Source organism: Gopherus flavomarginatus, chromosome 24 (assembly GCF_025201925.1).
Source record: "Gopherus flavomarginatus isolate rGopFla2 chromosome 24, rGopFla2.mat.asm, whole genome shotgun sequence".
NCBI classification, from domain to species: Eukaryota; Metazoa; Chordata; order Testudines; family Testudinidae; genus Gopherus; species Gopherus flavomarginatus.
The window spans coordinates 7,980,358-8,000,095 of NC_066640.1; the positions used below are offsets into that span (position 1 = coordinate 7,980,358).

Here is a 19,738-nt window from a genome sequence, read left to right on the forward strand (position 1 = left end):
ATCCCTTACTCACCTGAGCAGGATTCTCATTGGAGTCCAAGGGCCACCGCGCCTGGGCAACACCCAGCTGGGCCCAGGGAGTCAAGCGAACCGATGCATTGCGCTAATGAGATGCAGCGTGATTAATGAGCCCCCATCGCGGTTCCATCACCCCCCCACGCCCCAGCTGCGATGAGTTAGCCGGTCCTCAGCAGACCGGACACCAGCCGCCGCGCTGGACGCTGCCGGCTGCACCGCACGCCAATCAATGGGCATTGTGACGCCGCCGTGTCGGCTCAGTGATTAATTAACTAAACCCCGTTACGTGCCCCGGGCTCCACCCGCACGCGGCGGCCCTGTGCTGGGGGGGGGGGCAGCCCCCGCCGCGGGAGAGCGGGGATTGGCAGCGCCCCGCCCGGGCCCCACCTGCCTCGCGGCTCTGCCGCTTTAAGAGCCCGCAGGCGGCTGGAACGGGGTCAGAGGCGGGGCGCGAGCGGCCGGCAGTGCGCCGGCGCCGGCCGGCGGGAGGGGGCGGAGCGCGATTTGATTGGTTCCCCGCTCCTCCCTCGCGCCGCCCCACCTTGAGGGTCACGTGACTCGGCGGCGGCTCCCGGCGCGCCGGTGGACGCTGGAAGCCAAGATGGCGGCGGAGCTGGTGGAAGCGAAAGTGAGTGAGCGGCCGCCCGCCGGCGGGGGGCGCGAGGGGTGGGGCCACGGCGGGGGCGCGGGGTTGGGGGCGGCAGCGACGCGGCCGGGGGCGGCGCCCCCGTTACCCCCCGGCCGCGAGGGCCCCTGGAACCTCCCTGCGGGAGCCGCCCCCGGCTCCTGCCTCCTCCGCCGGCCCCCCGCGGGGACCGGCCCGGCCCCCCCGCCGCTCCCCCGCCAGGGCCCTCGCCCGCTAGCCTGGGCCCCGAGCAGCCCCGCCTCTGCCGGTCTGAGCCCTCACTCGCCTCCCATCCCTCGGCGTCAGCGCCGTCCCTTCCCGAGCGCCTCCCCTCCCCCGTCAGCGCCGTCCCGTCCCGATCGTCTTCCTCTCTTACCCCTCCGCGCCTCAGCGCCCTCCGGATCCTGGAGACACGCGGCCCCCCCCCGCCATCGCAGTCCCATCCCTGCCGTCCTGTCCCTGGAGACCCCCCATCTCCTGCTGACAGTACCTTCCCCCGCCCCCAGTAACCGTCCCCGGAGGCGTCTCCTTAATCCTCCCTCCCTGGCATCAGTGCCATCCTGCCATTTTATAGCTGAGCCTGGGGACCCCAGCATCAGCCCCTTCCTGACCCTGAGACCCTCCCCCACCCCACCTGTGTCAGCACCTTCCTGCCTCTCACGGCCCCAGAGAGCCCCCATCCCTCTGGTGTCACCACTTTCCCCGCCAGTCTGGAGACCTACCCCCCCCCCCCACAATCCCACCAGTATAAGTGCCTTCCTGCCCCCGCCAACTCCAGAGACCACTTCGCTCAGCCTAATGCCTTAGTCCCTTCTTATCCCCAGGCTGATTCCTGAGATTCCCTCAGGGCCTTCTCGTCACCCCCATTGACCTCTGAGATTGCCCACCACCTATGCTTCCCCTACTTTCACTCATTGCGACTGATGCTTAAGATTCCCCACCTACTTCTGTCTCAGCCTCTTCTCACCCCAACACTGAACCTGAAGATCCCCAGCTTACTCCCCCGTTTCAGCACATCCTTTATAACTGTTTTGAAAAAATCATTTCAACAGGCATGCTGCTCCCTGCACACCTTGGCTTCCCTCCGCACCCGCTGCTTCATCTTATCTCCCTGTTCCCTCCCCCATGTAGTCATTGCCTCAGATCCCTCCTGCAGTTCTCCCATCCTCACTTCTACTCTTCTCATTTTCCCCTTCCTCTGTGACTCCCTCATGCTGCCGCCTTTCCTGTTCCAATCTCAGCTCATTGGGCTTCAGAGTGAAGAGTTTGCAAGTGCAGTTGAGGGTGTGAGTGTGAAGTGATGACATGCAGGTTTCTTCCACTGACACTTTAGAAAATGGTTTTGGAGTGAGGGGTGAATGAACTGTCCAAATGTCTCCTGTGGGTCAATTGTTTGCAAACTTTACCCCCCCCCCGGTATAAATGTCTTATTTTATGATCTAAATTGAAGGTATGGAGAGGCTTTCAGCAAAGTGAATATGGAGGTGGATAATGAATGGCATCAAATGCTTTAAATGTTCTGGAGAAAATCTTGATATGTCTATAAATCTGCATAGACTAGAGGATTCTGTGATGTCTGATGTATTTGAACGTTGTTTAGTGACATGCTGTTTTTTAAAAATATGTGAAGTTGTATTAGACTTACAAAACATCTTGTGCATAACAAGCCCCTTTAGGGAGAGGAAGACTTGCAGTGCAGATTCCAAGCCTCTCTTTATTGAGTCCAGTTCTGCTATGTGATACTGCTCTCTGCATGAGTGGGGCTCTTCAGTTCTTGCCTGCCAATGAGTGGAATCACAGGTGTACTGTCTGTGAAGCAGAACTGTAATCTCTCATGCACACAACAGGGCTTTCATGGTAAAGTTCCCATTCTTGACAGATGCAGAATACCTCTTAATGACTTCAATGATGGTTGACGGGGCTCAGCCTCTGGCAGGATTAGGCATTAAGTAATAGAATGACAGGGCAGGCCCAGTGAATGCTGTGAATCCTAGAACTGGCTGATGTAGGACAGAAGTAAAATGTAGAGAACCCTGTTTTTTAAACATAGGCATAACAATGGCTGACCCCTTCTCCCTGTGTTAGGCCTTCCTCATTGCTTTTTGTGGGCAGAAGCCCACCACTCTTCTGAAAGGAAGCATCTTGAAGACTTCTGTTATCTGTTGCCTGGCTGTAGTGAGAGTTCATTATCTTCCATGCTCCTTGAACACACAATTTCCTGTCTTTTGTTGCTGCCTAAAGCCTACATCTATATTCATTTTAAAATGAATAATCTCACTGGCTAATGAGAACTGCATATTCATACTGCTCACTCTGAGTTAGAGGCGTGAGGTTCTAGACATCTATTTCTCTGTGCCAAAATAGCCTGTTTTGCTTTTTATTGTTTAAATCTGATAACATCACTAGACCTGAAATCTGGGTAAACGTAAACTGCAAAAAGCAATTGAGTTAAGCGCTGGTTTATATACCTAATACACCCAGAGAACAGGAAATTGGCAACAATGAGTACAGGGATAACTTTCTTGTCTAGGGTGCTTATGCAGCCACTTTTGCTGTAGTATCTAGGCACCATGTGGTCAGTAATGTATTTATTCTCACAGTGCCCCTGTGAGGTATGGGCAAGTTCCATTACCCTCATTTTACAAATGGATAAGTGATGCACAGAAACTGAATGACTTGCTCAGGTTCACACCAGAGCACATGGTGGAGTAGGGAATCGAATCTGGGTCTCCCAAGTCCTAGATTGATTCCCTAATCACTGAACATTTTTTCCTTGGTTTGTCAAAGCTCTATTCTCACCCCACCCCCTTCTTTTTCTCATTGAAGAGATTCCAGAACACATCACACTACTAAATGTCTCCTTGCACCCAGATGCATTTGGGATGCATTATAGAACAGCGTCAGTGAAATAGAAAGTCCAAGTGAATTTCACAGGAAAGGAGAAGAATAAAATGTGAGAAGTTAATTCTTTCTGTGGCCTGGTCTACACTTAAAATTTAGGTTGACATATCTGTAGCACTCAGGTGAAAAATCAACACCCATGAACACCATACTTATGCCCACCTAACCTCCAGTGTAGACCCAGCTAAGTCAAGGGAAAAATGCTTCCATCATCGTAGCTACCATCGGTCGGGAATATTGTGTTCCTGCAGTGACCAAAAAATCCTTTCTGTCATTGTATTCCGTGCCTATATTATAGGGTTATGCCGGCAGAGGTCGAGTGCCGTAGCTAGGCTGCTATAGTCCCATAGTGTAGATGTGACCTTAATTTCACGCCCCACAAATACTATTAATGAATATTTCTGGATTTAAATCAGTTGCCATTTTCCTTTAAAAGTTGGCCTGTCAATTTTTTCAATGAACAGCAAGAACATTATTTTCAACCTATTTTGGTAATTAATCTGATTTCTGTATGTCTGTTCCATATTATCAGAAAATAAATATGGAAAACACCTAATGGGTGTTGTTTCCATCCCATGCACCTGGACATGTAGGAGTGTTTTCTGGAAAATTTCTCCTGAATTTTTTACAAACCAGTGAGCAAGCTGCCAGAATAAATGCAAATATTCAAACATATTTTCAGGGCTCAAAAAACACTTTCTTCACCCTGGGTGTATGTGAAACTTTTTTGGCAATGAAGAAGGGCCTTAACAATCAATCTGTACAGAATGTGAGCATTAATTTTAATTAATATTTTCTGGCTCTTATCCTTATGAAGACACTTCCAAGCATAGATCAATCCTGTGTTGTCTTTGAGTCTACAGACAGCTCCAGTTCCCTCTGAGCTTCCCCAGGCAGAAGAGAGCGAAGTTGACAAGACTGGTCAGTTTCAGCGTTGTTCAAAACCTTAGGATCAGCCTTGAAATTGGTAGTTTCATGGTGCTCACTCAGAGCAGTAACAGAAGCAGGCACTGGTCCTATTCACAGGAGAGCTGATTGAAGGGAGTTGAGGTGTGGGCTGAAGTAGTTAATAACCCCAAATACACTTGCTTTTCCAACAACCTGATGCAAGATATTTAGTATCCTTGTGATTGACACTGTTTCCAGTTGTTACCATGAGATTACTTTATAAAAAAATCTGTGATAAATACAGCAATTCAGTGACTACTTGTGTCACTGCCTTTGTATCTGTGTATACTGAATGATATTCAGTAGGTCTGCTGTGTATTCCCATTGCACAAACAAGTGTCTGTGCATGACACAGTAATCAGCTGAAAACCAGGTGATTTAAATAGAAGGCTTGGTGTCACTCTTGCAAGTGAATTTTAATCTTTTGAGTTCCAGGGTACAGGCTTTGGAGAGAATTGTCACTTGATCTATTTATAGCGCCAAGAATCTTTTACTTTTTTTATATTTATTTCCTAGAACATGGTGATGAGTTTCAGAGTCTCAGATCTTCAGATGTTACTGGGTTTTGTTGGCCGGAGTAAGAGTGGACTTAAACACGAGCTGGTCACTAGAGCGTTGCAGCTGGTCCAGTTTGATTGTAGCCCTGAAGTTTTCAAGAAAATTAAAGAGCTCTATGAGACTCGCTATGCCAAGAAGAACTCTGAACCGGGGCAGCCACAGCAGCACCGACCTCCAGAGGCGCTCTCCATACATTCTTCCTATGACCGTGGGAACACTGTTGCTAGGACTTCTCTTTCCACGCCTAACATTGACTATCCTGCACTCTATGGGAAATACCTTAACGGACTGGGGAGATTACCACCCAAAGTTGTAAAGCCTGAAGTTCGGCTGGTGAAACTTCCCTTCTATACCACCTTGGATGAACTGCTGAAGCCAACAGAGCTAGGTGAGTCTCTCTCATATGCAAATACAATGCTAACGCCCAGAACTCTGTCTTGGAAAGGATGGTGAAAAAGCATGCAAATTTTGAAATGATGGCAGCATTTTTGGTGAGCAGTGAGGCCACATGAGAGAGAGAGAGAGAACCAATGGGTTCTCTTTTAGTTGGTGTCTATTCAGAATATTCCTAGATTAATTTTTGTTGCTTTTTTTAACCTTTCTTAAAGCAGGAGCGGCAGTCACTTATCAAGGTGACTTGAAAGCCGGTCCTGTTTTGCTGTGGCTTTTGTATCCTTTACTGCCTTTTTAACATATTGCATCCTTGTGTACTGAATCATAATCTGCTCTTGCTCCAGCTAATGTAGCAGTATATTAGGGAAGCAGCTGTTTTCTCCGTCATTGTCACAACTATGCTAAACTGGAACAGTTGCCCTTTCTATGCTGATACTAGTTAGTTCTATACTTTATCATGGCAGACTTAAAGCTTCCCACAAATAAAGATGACTTATTGTAATACACACACACACACACACACACACACACACGTCGTCTTACGTTTATAAACCTGTCATGCAGTTCTTTATGCACCATATCTTGTGTTTTGAAGAGCAGCTAGAGGAGCTTGGAAGATGAAAGAAGCAGCTCCTTCCACTTTGGAGCCATGATAACCAGAGTCTGGGTTAGCGTTGTTATGGTTCGAGGTAGTGACGAGCATTGCCGTAACTGGCTGTAATGTGTTTTTTGTGTGTGACAGAGGCATAATGGGCCTTTTTGCTATGGTTGTGGCTCCCTCTGCTTTGTGACCCATCAAACTACGCCCATCTTCAACGGCCCATAAAGTAAACGTGGTTGCCTCAGGCCTCATTACAAAATGGACCTTGTTGTGAGCAAAATAAAGATGGAATTTGAGGATCTCCTGTTGCTGGAAAGGCTTGATCCTAATGTGCAGAGAGATGAAAGCAGTGTTGATAAATGATGGTAATGATATCTTACCAAGATTCAGCTAGATGAACTGCTGCAGTGTCTCAACATGAACTGGAAATTTGAAGGCATGTGAGAAGCAGCCATTGCTGAATAGCCTCACTAGGCAGAAGTGTGGATTTGTTGCTCTAATGTGGACATAAAAGGTGCTTTATTTAACCATGTTACGTGGTTCTGAGAAACCTGCCAGAACACAAATCAGATAATACTTAAACTGTCCTCTTTAATTCAAGAGAACATAAATTTTAGGAACAGGAAACAGCCATCTGGCCCTATGTGCCTGCACTTTCATAATTTCTTAATCCCATCTTCCTGCTTTTTTCATCCTAACCCTTCACTCCCTTCCGCCTTCACAAACTAGGCTGGGTATCCCTTGAGGTTATTTATATCCTCTGTTTCAGTTGCCTTCCCTCTTAACTTATTCCATATGTTTATTACTCCTTGTGGAGTTTCCCTGTTTACTCTTATTTTCCATATTTCTTAGCTTCTGGACTACTTACCAGTGTAAAAAGAGAACTATGACTATATTATACAGGCTTCAGATATATGTGATTTGTCTGCATAAGAAGGCAGTATAGACGTTAAGGCTGTGATGACTTAAACAGAGTTTTAGAAATTGGCTAATTCAGTCTTGAACACTGTGTGCCAGTCCACTGGAGAAACAAATGAAATGTAATTTCATATTTCGAAGGGGGAGAAAAGTGATTTTTTTTTTTTTCCTGCTACAACCCCATCTCCTATTTATAGCTCTGAGAAGGAGTGGAAGCATCTAGAGTTGAGGAGAAATATATTTAGCCTGATTACCAGAGAACACTGAGGTTTAACAATACATAGATGTTCTGCGTCAGACCAGATCTTTGGTTTGGCTAGATTGGCATCCGACTCCATATGAAAACTACAACCTCCAGAAGGTCTCTTGTTCCCTGGGCATGTTTGACCAATTTTCTCTTTTGTAATTTGTACTTCATCTGTGGGACTTGCTATAGGGCAGCTAGTGTGGAACAGATGCTCTTTTTAAACCTGATTTATCACTCCGAATCCACACTGAAATATAGATTTATAGTTCTACTTCATCTTTCCAGCTCTGCAGGTCCAGCATTGGTGGTAGTGGGGAGTACAATTGCTGGGTATCATTAGTGGGGAGCAAGCCCAGTGTATGATTCCCTGGCTGCTTCAGCATGGCAGAATGTCTTTGATGTACTCGTTCATTTTGGTAACTAGAAATGAGACTAGTAGGCATTGCTACTGAGATCCGGTTCTGGACTCTTGCTCTCCTAGCATTAACATTAGCAGAGGTGATAGATATCTGCGTGACTAACTTTTGTACTTGGCTCAGTAAGATTCCGGTTATCCTAACCCAAGAAAAATGCTTATCAGTGTGCTTACAAATACACACTAATAGTTTGTGTTTTGGAAACTGACGTTGACAATTTAGCTCCAAGAATATTAAGTTAAGAATACCAAAGTAAAGGTCTATATCTATGGAGTTCTACTTAATGAGATGGAAAAAGAATAAAGGCTTATCAGTTGCTTTGGTTTACTGTATCTTCTTATCTTTACATCTTTTGTTAAAGCAGTGCAACTTCTGTGTACAGACTAATCCTGAGACCTATTCTGTAGAAAATTCAAATGCTACTGGTGGTATGCCATAGAAATATCTGAGATCAGAGACCCATTTCACGTGGACATCATAATGTGCCCTGGGTAAATGTCCTGCTACAGAAGACATTTTAAGCATATGTAGTGTGATGAAGGAAACCAGGGAATTGAAACTTTTGTGCATTTCCCTGATTTTTTTTTTTTTAAATAGAAGGATCTTTGTTAATCAGAAGCTAATATGTGCTGAGAAACAAGTCTCCTTGAAATGATCACATTGAGATCAAAAGGTGGGCTATATTTAACTTAGAATAGGAGGATTAGAAGGGACCTCAGGAGGTCATCTAGTCCAACCCCCTGCTCAAAGCAGGACCAGTTCCCAACTAAATCATCCCAGCCAATGATCTCTACAATTGTTATATGCAGTGGGGTAGCTGTTTGGATCCCAGGGTATTAGAGAGACAAGGTGGGTGAAGTATTGTCTTTTAGTGGGCCAACTTCTGTTGGTTAGCGAGACAAGCTTTTAAGCTTACACAGAGCTCTTTTCACCTGAAGAAGAGCTCTGTGTAAGCTCGAAAGCTTCTTTCTCGTGAACAGAAGTTATTACATCACTCACCTTGTGTCTCTAGGCAGACATGCTTTTCTCTGCAGGAGAGTGTCAGATTACTATGCCTGCAGACAAAGATACAGCTTCAGGTGTTAGGGCAAGGAGACTTGAAGTGTTTTGTGAACCAGGTAACATTCCATATTTGGTAACTACTTAAACACACACGTTATACCAATTCAGTTTAGTAATGGATTGAATTAAATCATCACAACTTCCTTGTGTGGACACTTCTAAATTGGTTTAAGATTGTCCACGCAAGGTAGTTGTGCTGGTTTAGTTAAATCGGTACAGCTTTTGTGTGTAGACAAGGCCTAAAACCTAGTATTTGCTGACAGGATGTTTTTGTAGATTTCCTTAGCCATACTGTGGCTTTCAGTGAATGCCTTGGTTTTTATCAGAGATGAACATGGTTTGGTAATAGTGAAATGTGGTGTGGTAGGGAATTTTGGTTGGTTCTCCTGAAGCGAGAGAGAGTGTGACAGCCTGCATGTTTACTGTGGATGCAGAGTGCTGAGGTCTTTGCTTGGAGGCAGTGCCTGAGGAGGATCTGCTGGTGTCATTGTGGGAACAGAGGGCTACATAATCTGTGTGTTTCAGCCACTGTCAGAGTAAACTGTATCTCAGTTTGATACCCTTTGATGGTATCTACTTGGCAATTTGTATACTGCTTTTTATCTAGCCTTGAGTAATAAAATAGACAGTATTATTTCCTGCCCTGTTGAAGATCATGCTCAGTTCCTGTGTATATTCAGTCTGTCTTGGGGTATGTCTACACTGCAATTAAAAACCCGCGGCTCAGGCTGGCGTGGCTCAGTCTAACGGGCTGTTTAATTGCAGTATAGATGTTCAAGCTCAGAATGGAGCCTGAACTCTATCGCTGTGAGTTCTGACTCCAGCCCGAGCCTGAAATTTAACAAACCACTTAGCCATAACTCTGGGAGCCTGAGTCAGCTGGCGCAGGCCAGCCACTGGTGTCTAATTGCAGGTATCTGTGGTGGCTGAGGCAACTGTATTCTCTTGATTGCAAAACACACATCCCTGCATTTGACATCCTCTGAGAAATCCTCCCAAGAGCATATTTGCAAGCCATTGGTTCAGTTCTCTCTCTGGGCTAGTTCTCCGAGGTGAACAAATTGGGTGATTGATTCATTTGGAGTTAGAATAAAAAGCACCCATCCATATTCCCTGAGAACGCTGTCAGTTATTTAAAATTATAAAAACAAACTAATGGGCTCTCACCCAAGTCCCAGTATGAACTCCACTACCATCCCCTTACATTAGTCAATATGTGTTTTCAAAGGTCGTGGAAATGAATGGGCACTGCACTGTACTGTGAAAGGCATCAAATCTGGGCTACTTTGGATTGTGGGGTGGAAGGACACTTCAGAGCTCTGGAGCTTTTACAAAGAATCCCATGCCACCAGCCCCTTCTCTTGTATATCAAGGGAGAGAATCTAGCATTGCCTCCGCTGACCACAACTATGGTAATATGTCTCAGAAGGAGAGGTGGTGACTAAGGTAATAGGCTCCCAGGCTATTAAATATGATGCACTGATGCAACATACAGCTTGGTGTAGGGAAATCCTAAACTAACAATCCTACTAACATTAAGTGATCATGCTCAGCTGTTCTCAAACTGGCTTGTGGGTTGGCTTCTCAGAATAAGAATCCATTATAATTGGACTAAAATTCTAAAAGGCTATGCCAAGTACTTGTGAGTATTAGAGATTGTATGTCTTAGTCTGAGATTTGCTGATCTAGCTCAAACTTCATAATTAATTGACTTCTTTATATCTTGCTATCCTGGGGTTTTAACAGAAATTCATCCCAGCAAGTCACAAAAGCCACACAGATCAGAAAAGCTTAACTTAGTTCACTTTCAGAAAAGGCTTTTGGCTGAAACTCATTTTTGATTAAAAGTGCCCAACTCAAAAGTATTGAATAGTTTTACATGGTTTTTTTTCTGTTGGCCAAGGTTGTACTTGGTTGTGCCATAGCAAAAAGACTCTGGAATTCATCCGAGTTGTTTAATACTTACGGTGAGCTTTTGAAAGGCACTACAGTCTCATGCTTCAGGTCATAAACCAATCTCTAGTCGAGATCCGGTTAGAATTCTCCCTTGGGACAGATTATCCCATAACTTACTGAATGGTTTTCCCCACTCCCCCTTCGCCCTTCCCCGACACACACACCCATACACACACACCTTCCTCTGAAGTATCTGGTACTGGCCACGGTTGGTGAAATACTGGAGTAGATGCTTTTCTTCCTAGCTTCTTTTGGATCAGGAATAGCTAAGAGTTCTTTACTCATATCAGTCTCTAGCAGCCTCCTCTGGTTCACCCAGTAGAGATATTGACTGGCTGTGGTTGAGAGGAGCCTAACTCTTTGCCAGGAAAGCTGAGTTGCCCAGCTCCTTCATGGAGAGGAATAAAGAAAGATCAAAGGGACCCAGGTGGCTCAGGTCTCTTAATTCTGTTTCCTTTCCTCTTTCCTTCTGCAGCTAGTGAGCTGCCCTTGAAAGGGAGGGTTTTGCTTTGACTGATATTGCTTTTCCTATGGAGCAAGTTGCACAGTCATATTGACTAGGGCTGCTGTTGCTTCAGTCTCTGATTTGTGGTCTGAGGAGAGCACTGCTATGTTGCCTAACAGTCATACTTGTTTTCTTCCCCAGCCTCTAGCAGGACTAGTAGCCCAATTACATTTGAGTGACAAGGGAAAGAGGTAATCTTGGAGTGACACCTCACCCATGGTGCCTGTCAGAAGCCATTTGGCATGTTGTAGAAGTGGGCCTTTTATGCATTTTTGAGGTAGATGGTATGCTAGATATCTTGCTGCTGGGAGATACTTTGATGAAGAGAGATGATCCTAACCTCACATGAAAACCTAATCCTACAGTGATGATGGGATAAATGGGTGGAAACTGCTTGGGTCATGGCTTTGCTGCTGATGCTGAGGTTTGTACTCTCAATTGGGGTACAGGCATTGCTTTTGGAAAAGGTGGCTGCTTTGGAAAAGAAGAGGGATTCTTGCACAGTGGATTTTTTTTTAATATAAGTAATTTAAATCACCAAGCAGGAAATCTTGATTTGACTCATGGATTTTAATTGTTTTGTATTTGTACTTTTTATTTAATTTCTGAAGAGGTTAATTCTCACTGTTGTAATTTGGAAACTTTTTGCTAGCCAGCAGGGTGCCCTGTACACATTTAAGCAATTGTGTGAACTTCATATACATTTATTCAGATTTGTAATTGACTTTTTATTGCATTAGAAAATGGTGAAAAATATTTATTTACTAGATTCATTTTTACTTGTGATTTGTGTCAAGCTGCATTTGCATGGAAATTGGAATTCAACTGAAAATGCACTAAGGCAACTTTTTAAAATTTGTTTTGTTTAATTATTTGCATTTAAAACTAATTTATTAAAGGAAGTATTGTTTGCAGTTGGTGAGTTGGTCTCTGGTCACCATGTCGTTCAAGATTTTAGAACTAGTAGATCTCATCCTCATATCTAGTTTTTATTCATAGATCAAAAGAGGTAAACTAGCTTTCCTGCGTTTTCAACTCCCAATCCTTTTTCCAAATTTGAATGAACTAGTCTTTGAACTGATCTAGTCTAATAAACTGAATTGAAGAAAATATTCTTGCTGTACCTGCAGAAGAGGCCACTGCTGGTTAGCACTTTAGGTAATGAGTGCTTGGCCAATAAGATTTGCTGCCTCTAAATTGGTCAGCAACTGGGGATAGGAGGAATATCCCCTTCCCCCTTCAGGCCCCCCATGATGTGGTGCATAATATACAGAGGGTCAACCAACTGATCTGGTGGTCCCTTCTGGCTTTAAACTGACTTCCTCCAGTGCAGTGGTTTGGCTTTCTTTAAAACTTCATCCACAAACATGTACTGCTTGAATGTTGTGCAGTGCGAGATATCTTAATTCCTTAGAGTAAGGTTAGGCCTTAACATAGTTGTCATAATTTCTATTTTAATTAAGCTTGTTTTAAAAAAGAAAAATGTATTTTATTTGGATTTTTTAATTAAAATTAAACTGACCTTTTTTTTTTTTACTTCAGTTTTTGTCCACTCTGGGTTGTGGCTAACAGTATCTCCTTGTCTGTCTACAGATCATTATATTACCATACCTAAAACTGTACCATTAACTTAATGCATTTATTGACACCTCTTTTCTCTGCCCTTTGGGGCCAGCCTTCTGATGCTATCTTATCACCTGATGTTGATGTTAGATTGCTTTTTTTCCTTTTCCACAGCCAGTCTAATGGTCCCATCTATAAATACTTTCATGTTATGCATTGACACATCCTTACATTTCCCCCTCCCACCCTGAGTTCTGTCTTCATGCTGTGATTCCACTCATAGTGTGCTCTTGTTTTGAAGTGTACACCTGTTGCCTGATTGGGAAGTTGAAGGAACACATTATAAAATGGGTGGGACAAATTCCACAGCATGTTAACCCTGGTAACAAAACAGGCAGGCAAGGAGTGAGCAGTGCATTTTGATCAATGATGCAAAGACATTTGTCTCACAAATCTCTCCTTTCATTATGCCGCCATGACAAGGTGCCCTTTTTTTGTTTTTGGTTTTTTTTTTTTTTTTTTTTTGGACTATTCATGCATCTCTTTGGCTTTATAGGAGCATCCTCTAATCCCAGCAGACGACGACTTCTCCAATGCCAATTCAAAGAAACAAATGATGAGTGTATTGCTAAACAGAAAGTGAAATGAGGGATAGGACACTACTCATTTCAGTAGCACTTGGATGTACATTGGAGTGTAAAGTCTCCTCTCTCTCTTCTCCTTCTCTTCAGTCCCACAGAATAACGAGAAGCTTCAGGAGAGTCCGTGCATTTTTGCACTGACGCCAAGACAAGTGGAGCTGATCAGAAATTCCAGGTACTCTGTGCTGTGTATTGTTAAAACACTGTTAAATGCATAACTTCCCTGACAGTCTTCCTTCCATATTGGGTCTCTCTTCTCTGCCTGGTAACACTGCTCACTTGAGAACACCAGCAGACAGGTTTTCCCCAACATGAGGCACATAATCATTTTTGGCACTGTCCAATCTGTCTTGGTCTCTGTAGGCTTTCCTTCTGGCTAGTGTGATAAATCCCAGCTAGAATAGTAAGTTTAGGCAGGGCAAACAGCATGCAATTATTGAGGTCTTGAAACTTCTTGTTTAAGCCAAAAGTATAAATCTGTTTGCAGAATCTTTTTTGAATAACAGGTTAAACGCTCTATGCTCAATGCCATTACCCAGGGATTCTTGATAATAGCTGCCTGAGCAGCTATCTTGCACTCTGCCACTAGGACTTCCCATGACAACTACGTTCCTCTTCAGTGAGAGAACTTTCAACCCCAGGAGTGAAATACATCAGTGCGGGAGGTAAAGCTTACTCAGCAGCTGGCCTGTGACCCTGGAATTTGCTGCCATGAGAGATCAGAATGATGACAAACCTTTTGAGCTGAGTGAAATGTAAAACTCTGACACAACTTCCCCACAGTAAACAACAGAATAATAATGTCACACATCGGGGCAAGCTTCCTTCTTGAATATTTATTTTTATGTTAAGTGCTCAAATAGTATGGCGATCCACATAGATGAAAGTAGTGCAAAGAAATGCCATTCAAAGACCACAGAGACTTGGGCAGACCTTTTGGGATGATCTAACAGAAGACTGCTAACTGTGTATCTTGAATGTGGAGAAAGGAAAAGCCCGGAATATTTGGATCTATGAGGGGATTCTCATCAGCTGTAGTCTGATTAGAACATAGTATGCACTCCCTTTAGGCGTTCTAGTGAGCGCCTGACATCAGATGCAATGCTCCTTCAGGGCAGGTTCTGCCTTCTCTGACAGCAGCGAGAAGTATCTAAGTATGGTCCCCGCTGATGGACTCTTTAAAGCTGTCAGAGTAACTCCCTTTCCTGTAAGCTATGGGCTGAACTCAACCTCCTGAAAACTTTAAACAATTTAAAAGTAGGATTGGATTGCAAAACACTTTCACTGTCAAATCCAGGCTAAATTCTGAGTTTCATCTGGGCAGAAGTTAGAGTACATCTTGTGTCTGTGTCTAAAACTTTCTATTAAGAACCCCGTATTCTGCTATGCAGCTTTTCTGAAACCACTTAATATACCATTTGATAAAGCTAATAGCGTCAACAGGAATATTCTGTTGGTACCATAATGCTCATTCCTTTATTTGAAAGAGCAGTTTTAGTTTACTAATCGAATGAAGAGGGTGTTGTAGGGACATTGTCAGCCTAGGCATAGTGGGGGGCAGAGAGTGGGAATGTTTAACAAAATCTCATCTGCCTGGAAATGTTTCTGCAGTCACTTAATATTTTGATGAAGACAGATACTTTTCTTTAAACATTTCTCTGCAATTTTGGAAACCCAAATACCAAAACCTTGGTTTGGTGCATGAGAGCTGGAAAATGAAACTAACCAGACCGTTCCTATTTTCCGAAACAAGTGAAATTTTAAAGTACAGGAACTGCTCACTTAAAGTTGTCCCAGTTAACATTGTTTTGACGTTAAGTTGCAGACCAAAATTAGGGAACATGCTCGTTTAAAGTTGTGAAATGCTCCCTTCTAATGTCGTTTGGCAGCCGCCTGTTTTGTCCACTGCTTGCAGGAAGAGCAGCCCGTTGCAGCTAGCTGGTGGGTGGTTGGAACCAGGGTGGACCAGCAGCCCCCTTATCAGCTCCCTCTATCAGCTCCTCACTCCCCTAAGTTCCCTGTGCAACAGCTGGCCCTCCCCCCATGCGCTACTCCTGCCCTCTGCCCTGGAGCTGCTCCCAGAGACCCCTGCTTGTTGTATGGGGGAGGAGGGCAGAGGGGGACTAATGTCAGGGTGTCTCCCCTTCCCCCACTCCTGCACCCTGCTTACCCCATCTTCCATGAAGGGGGGGGGGCGCGAACAGGACGGAGGGAGGGAGAGAGCTTCTAGGCAGTAGCTGCTAGTTTCAGGTCTCAGTAAGCTGATTTAATTAACAAGGCAGTGTACCTAAGCCTGGGGTCAGCTACTTAAAGGGGAAATGCACATTTTTTTTCTCTCTCTCACACAGGGTGTCTCTGTCTGCCCTCCTTCCTTTCCTGCTGCCTTGTAGAGTGTTGTGAGAGTTAACCCTTGAGGGCTCAGTCAATTGCTAGTTCATTTAGCAGTAAGGCGTTCCCTGGGAATATCCCACCCTCCGACTCCTCCGCCTCAGCCAAGCTTCACAATCATCATCACAGTGTACCAGTATTAAATTGTTTGTTTAAAACTTATACTGTGTGTGAGAGAGAGATATCTCTCTCTCATCATATATATTACTTACAGACACACACACAGAGATAATATATAAAATCTTTTGTCTGGTGAAAAAAGTTTCCCTGGAACCTAACTCCCTCATTTACATTCATTCTCATGGGGAAATTGGATTCGTTTAACATCGTTTTGCTTAAAGTTGCATTTTTCAGGAACATAACTACAATGTTAAGTGAGGAGTTAATGTAAATGTCACAAACCCTGACAAGTGATTTAAAAAAAAATATCTGTAATAGCTTTAGGTTATTTGTTGATTGGATAAAGAAAACTGAGGTTTTGTTAAATGAAAGTCTGTTTTGTTTTTACCAGGGAGTTGCAAGCTGGTGTGAAATCTGTTCAGGTTGTGCTAAGGTAAGTCTGAATACCATGAAATTAATTAAACCCATGAGGCAGCAAACTAGGGGAGGGAGATCACTAGTACAACATAGTAACCGTTTCAATGCTCTGTGTTCAATAGCTACAAAATAACGGATCACTTTAAGCAAGTCCTTTGTTTGCAAGGATAGCGCAAGCATCTTACAACATAACTTTCTGCTGCATTGACCCTCTTGGTTCTCTGCAGATGATATTTGAGTTATTGCAATAGAAACTGCTAGTTACGTAGCATTCTGCTGTGAAGCCGAATTTGAAGTCTATGTCGTGTCCTCCGTAGAGATTCCTGGGTGTAATGGGTTTGGTTTGACTAGATGACAAGCATAGTTTAGTTTGAGTGGTACTCCTAGCTGGCTGCTGTTGAAGTCGATAGTATTTATTAGGGTAGAGATCTTTTAAATCGCATATGGGATGTAGACATTTAAAGGTCACCATTTCTCTCCAGAATCTGCTACACGGACACTAGTTCCCCGCAGGAGGATCAGTACCCTCCAAACATCGCAGTAAAAGTGAATCATAGTTACTGCTCAGTGCCGGTAAGTCAACCCAGCCATGAAGTGTCACTTTACAGCCCAGGGAGAATGTGTGTGATTTAAATGGTTCTGTTTTATTCTGGAAATTGTTTTCTGGTGAATACAGACGGGGAGCTGCAGTGCTAATAATAGATTGTTTTGACTTTGAAGTGCATTGTGTAATGGATTTGGTTTGTAGAGTTCATTAACAGTATTCTTGCAAAACTGCCATGAAAGTGCAGTGTCAACTTCCCTGCTCTTTACTATGACTTGATAATCTCATCCAAAAAAGTTACTCTGTGCATGAGTAGAATTTTTCAAGGCTGATGTCCTTGTGGATTTTTTTTCCTTTTCAGCTACAGCAGTCTCTCTGGTAAAATAAAGAGAAAAATGTCTCTCTTTGCTACAGGGCTACTACCCATCTAACAAGCCTGGAGTGGAGCCTAAAAGGCCCTGTCGTCCCATTAACCTCACACATCTCATGTACCTGTCAGCAGCGACCAATCGAATCACAGTTACGTGGGGGAATTATGGAAAGGTAAATGATTGCATGACTTGGGAAATAAACGAGCATGTGTGTGGAGTGTGCCCTTTCTTCTCATCCTGTCCCTTTCCTTTCTCTTTAGAGTTATTCAGTGGGCCTATATTTAGTGCGGCAAATGACCTCAGCGGAATTGCTGCAGAGGTTGAAAACCATTGGAATTAAACATCCAGAGCTCTGCAAGGCACTCGGTAAGTCCATGTCATTGTTAAAGTTCATGCAGTCTTCATCAGACTGGACAGTCTGAGAAGTCAGGCTACTAGAAATTTTGTGCGGAAACAATTGTCAAATTCTATAGAATCTTTCTCTGCAATTCTATAAAATCATTTGTCAAATTTGAGTGACTTTGCTAAGCTATATATTAGGCACATTATCAGATTGCCCCAGATCTGTGCAGAGATTTTTGCAGCACTTTTCATGATACAGATAAATTTTGACCTAATTTAGTTGGAGTTAGAATTCATTCCCGGGTCATATTATGGTGAGTGATGCTGAGGTTCAGTGTCATTCTGATGAGTGGTTTCCTGCTTCAGCTGAATAATTATAAATGGATGAATGTTGCCAGAGCACTTGCAGGATCTCCAGAGGAAATTTCTGGAGCAAAGAACTCTTATGTGGGGATGTCCTGCTGCCAATCCCCCTGTGTTTGAGAGCAGGAATTCACAGCACCTGTTTCAAATGCGATATAGATCTTTAGAAAAGAGGTGATCCTTGGTCGAACCCATTCAGATAGATCATGGTATTGGGTAAATGCAGAACCTTATTGGAAATCTTGGGAAATTACCTTTCAAAGGCAAGGCCAGACCGTCAGTTCCTAGTAGTCCAAGGAACTTACTTCCAGTCATTCAGTGATTCCAAATTATGTTATGACATAATGACCGTAGCACTTAATTCTGTATGAGAGGACAATTAAAAAAAACATGCTGTGGTATTCTACGCTAACCACAAACTGCACTTACCAGGCTTAGGGGGCACAATTTCAAAAAAGGCCTATTTAACGTATAGGGAAAAACACACATTCAGATGTGTCAGGTCCTTGTAGCCTGGTCACTAGCTACAGATGACTGATTATATTGAAAAGAGAGAATTCAGCATTCCTTTAGGAGGCACAGTGTGGCCTAATTGATAGAGCACTGGGTTTGGAATCAAGAGGCCTGGGTTCTATTCCCAGTTCTGTCACTGGCCTGCTGGGTGACCTTGGGCTTATCACTTCCTGCTCTGTGCCTCAGTTTCCTCATTGATAAAATGGAGCTAAAGGTACTAACTTCCTTTAAGTGTTTTGAGATCTACTGATGAAAAGCCCTAGATAAGTAGAGTGACTATATAGCAAGTGTGAAAAATTGGGGTGGGGAGTAATAGCCTATATAAGAAAAGGCCGCAAAAATCAGGACTGTCCCTATAAAATCAGGACATCTGGTCATCCTATAGATAAGACTTATTACATTGCAACAATTCAGCCAAACTCTAGCATCCATTTGTACAACTATCTTTAGGGTTCTCTATGGGTCCAAATATACCTTTGTATCTTGCCCCTCGCTCCCATCCCTGCCCAGGTGTGGGGCAGATGAACATGCTGATCCCTTCCAACTCAACATTCAGACAGTGGCTTTGACACAATTGTGCCTAAATAACCAATGGTCCTATGTGATTGATTGACATCTGCAGAACTGTTGCATCTTTGCTTATGGCAATAAGGGGAAGGAAAATGGTAACCAGCTAAGAGTTTGGCAGTCACTGGTTGTTGTGTGGCTTAGCTACCCTAGCATAGCTGAAGCAGCGGTTGTGGACTGCTCTCCCATTTCCCCATGCCGTTAGTGCTGTAAATAAAACCAGATCCCATCATTCCTCTTTGAGCCCAGTTTTAGTGAAACAGGGCTGTGGGTAATCAAGAGTAGAATGGCTTTTCCTTTCAAAACTCGTGTTTACAATATATCCCCTCAAAGTCTGGAAGCATCATGCAAATATTCTACAAACAGGATTTCCTGCCTTTACTGTTGGCAAGCTTGTTTTTGTCATCACCTCTAACTCCAGTGGGATAGATAAATAAAAATCTTGACTTCATTTGGCTGGCAGAGGTGGATTACTTTTGTTAAATTCTTAACCCTGGAGTCATTTTTCTTTTGTCTAGTTTCCCTGGTCATGTTATGAGCTAATGAGAAACACCATCACTTTGGCTTTCCACAAACTCATTTTTTGTGGGCATCCGAATCTGCCAGATCCAGGTAGCTTGTAAACCTTGCTACGATAGCTCACCAGTGCATTCTACAATGGTTTCGGATTCTGATCACCTCTCTATTTTAATAACCATTAACACTGCCCTTTAACTCCACTTGCTTACCCGGGCTGACGTATCTTCCTCTGCATATGTTTC

General features: G+C 43.8%; 1 protein-coding gene across 1 annotated transcript in view; it reads left to right on the top strand.

The window, feature by feature from the left end:
* Positions 1 to 576: 576 nt before the first annotated feature.
* Positions 577 to 19,738, top strand: part of PIAS4 (protein inhibitor of activated STAT 4) — a 36,912-nt gene continuing 17,750 nt past the window's right edge. The window contains exons 1-7 of the mRNA XM_050934263.1: positions 577 to 646; positions 5,009 to 5,438; positions 13,443 to 13,527; positions 16,252 to 16,293; positions 16,760 to 16,850; positions 17,236 to 17,364; positions 17,453 to 17,558. Coding sequence (XP_050790220.1) covers positions 620 to 646; positions 5,009 to 5,438; positions 13,443 to 13,527; positions 16,252 to 16,293; positions 16,760 to 16,850; positions 17,236 to 17,364; positions 17,453 to 17,558 — 910 coding nt within the window. The 5' untranslated portion in view covers positions 577 to 619. The remainder of the gene's footprint in view (positions 647 to 5,008; positions 5,439 to 13,442; positions 13,528 to 16,251; positions 16,294 to 16,759; positions 16,851 to 17,235; positions 17,365 to 17,452; positions 17,559 to 19,738) is intronic.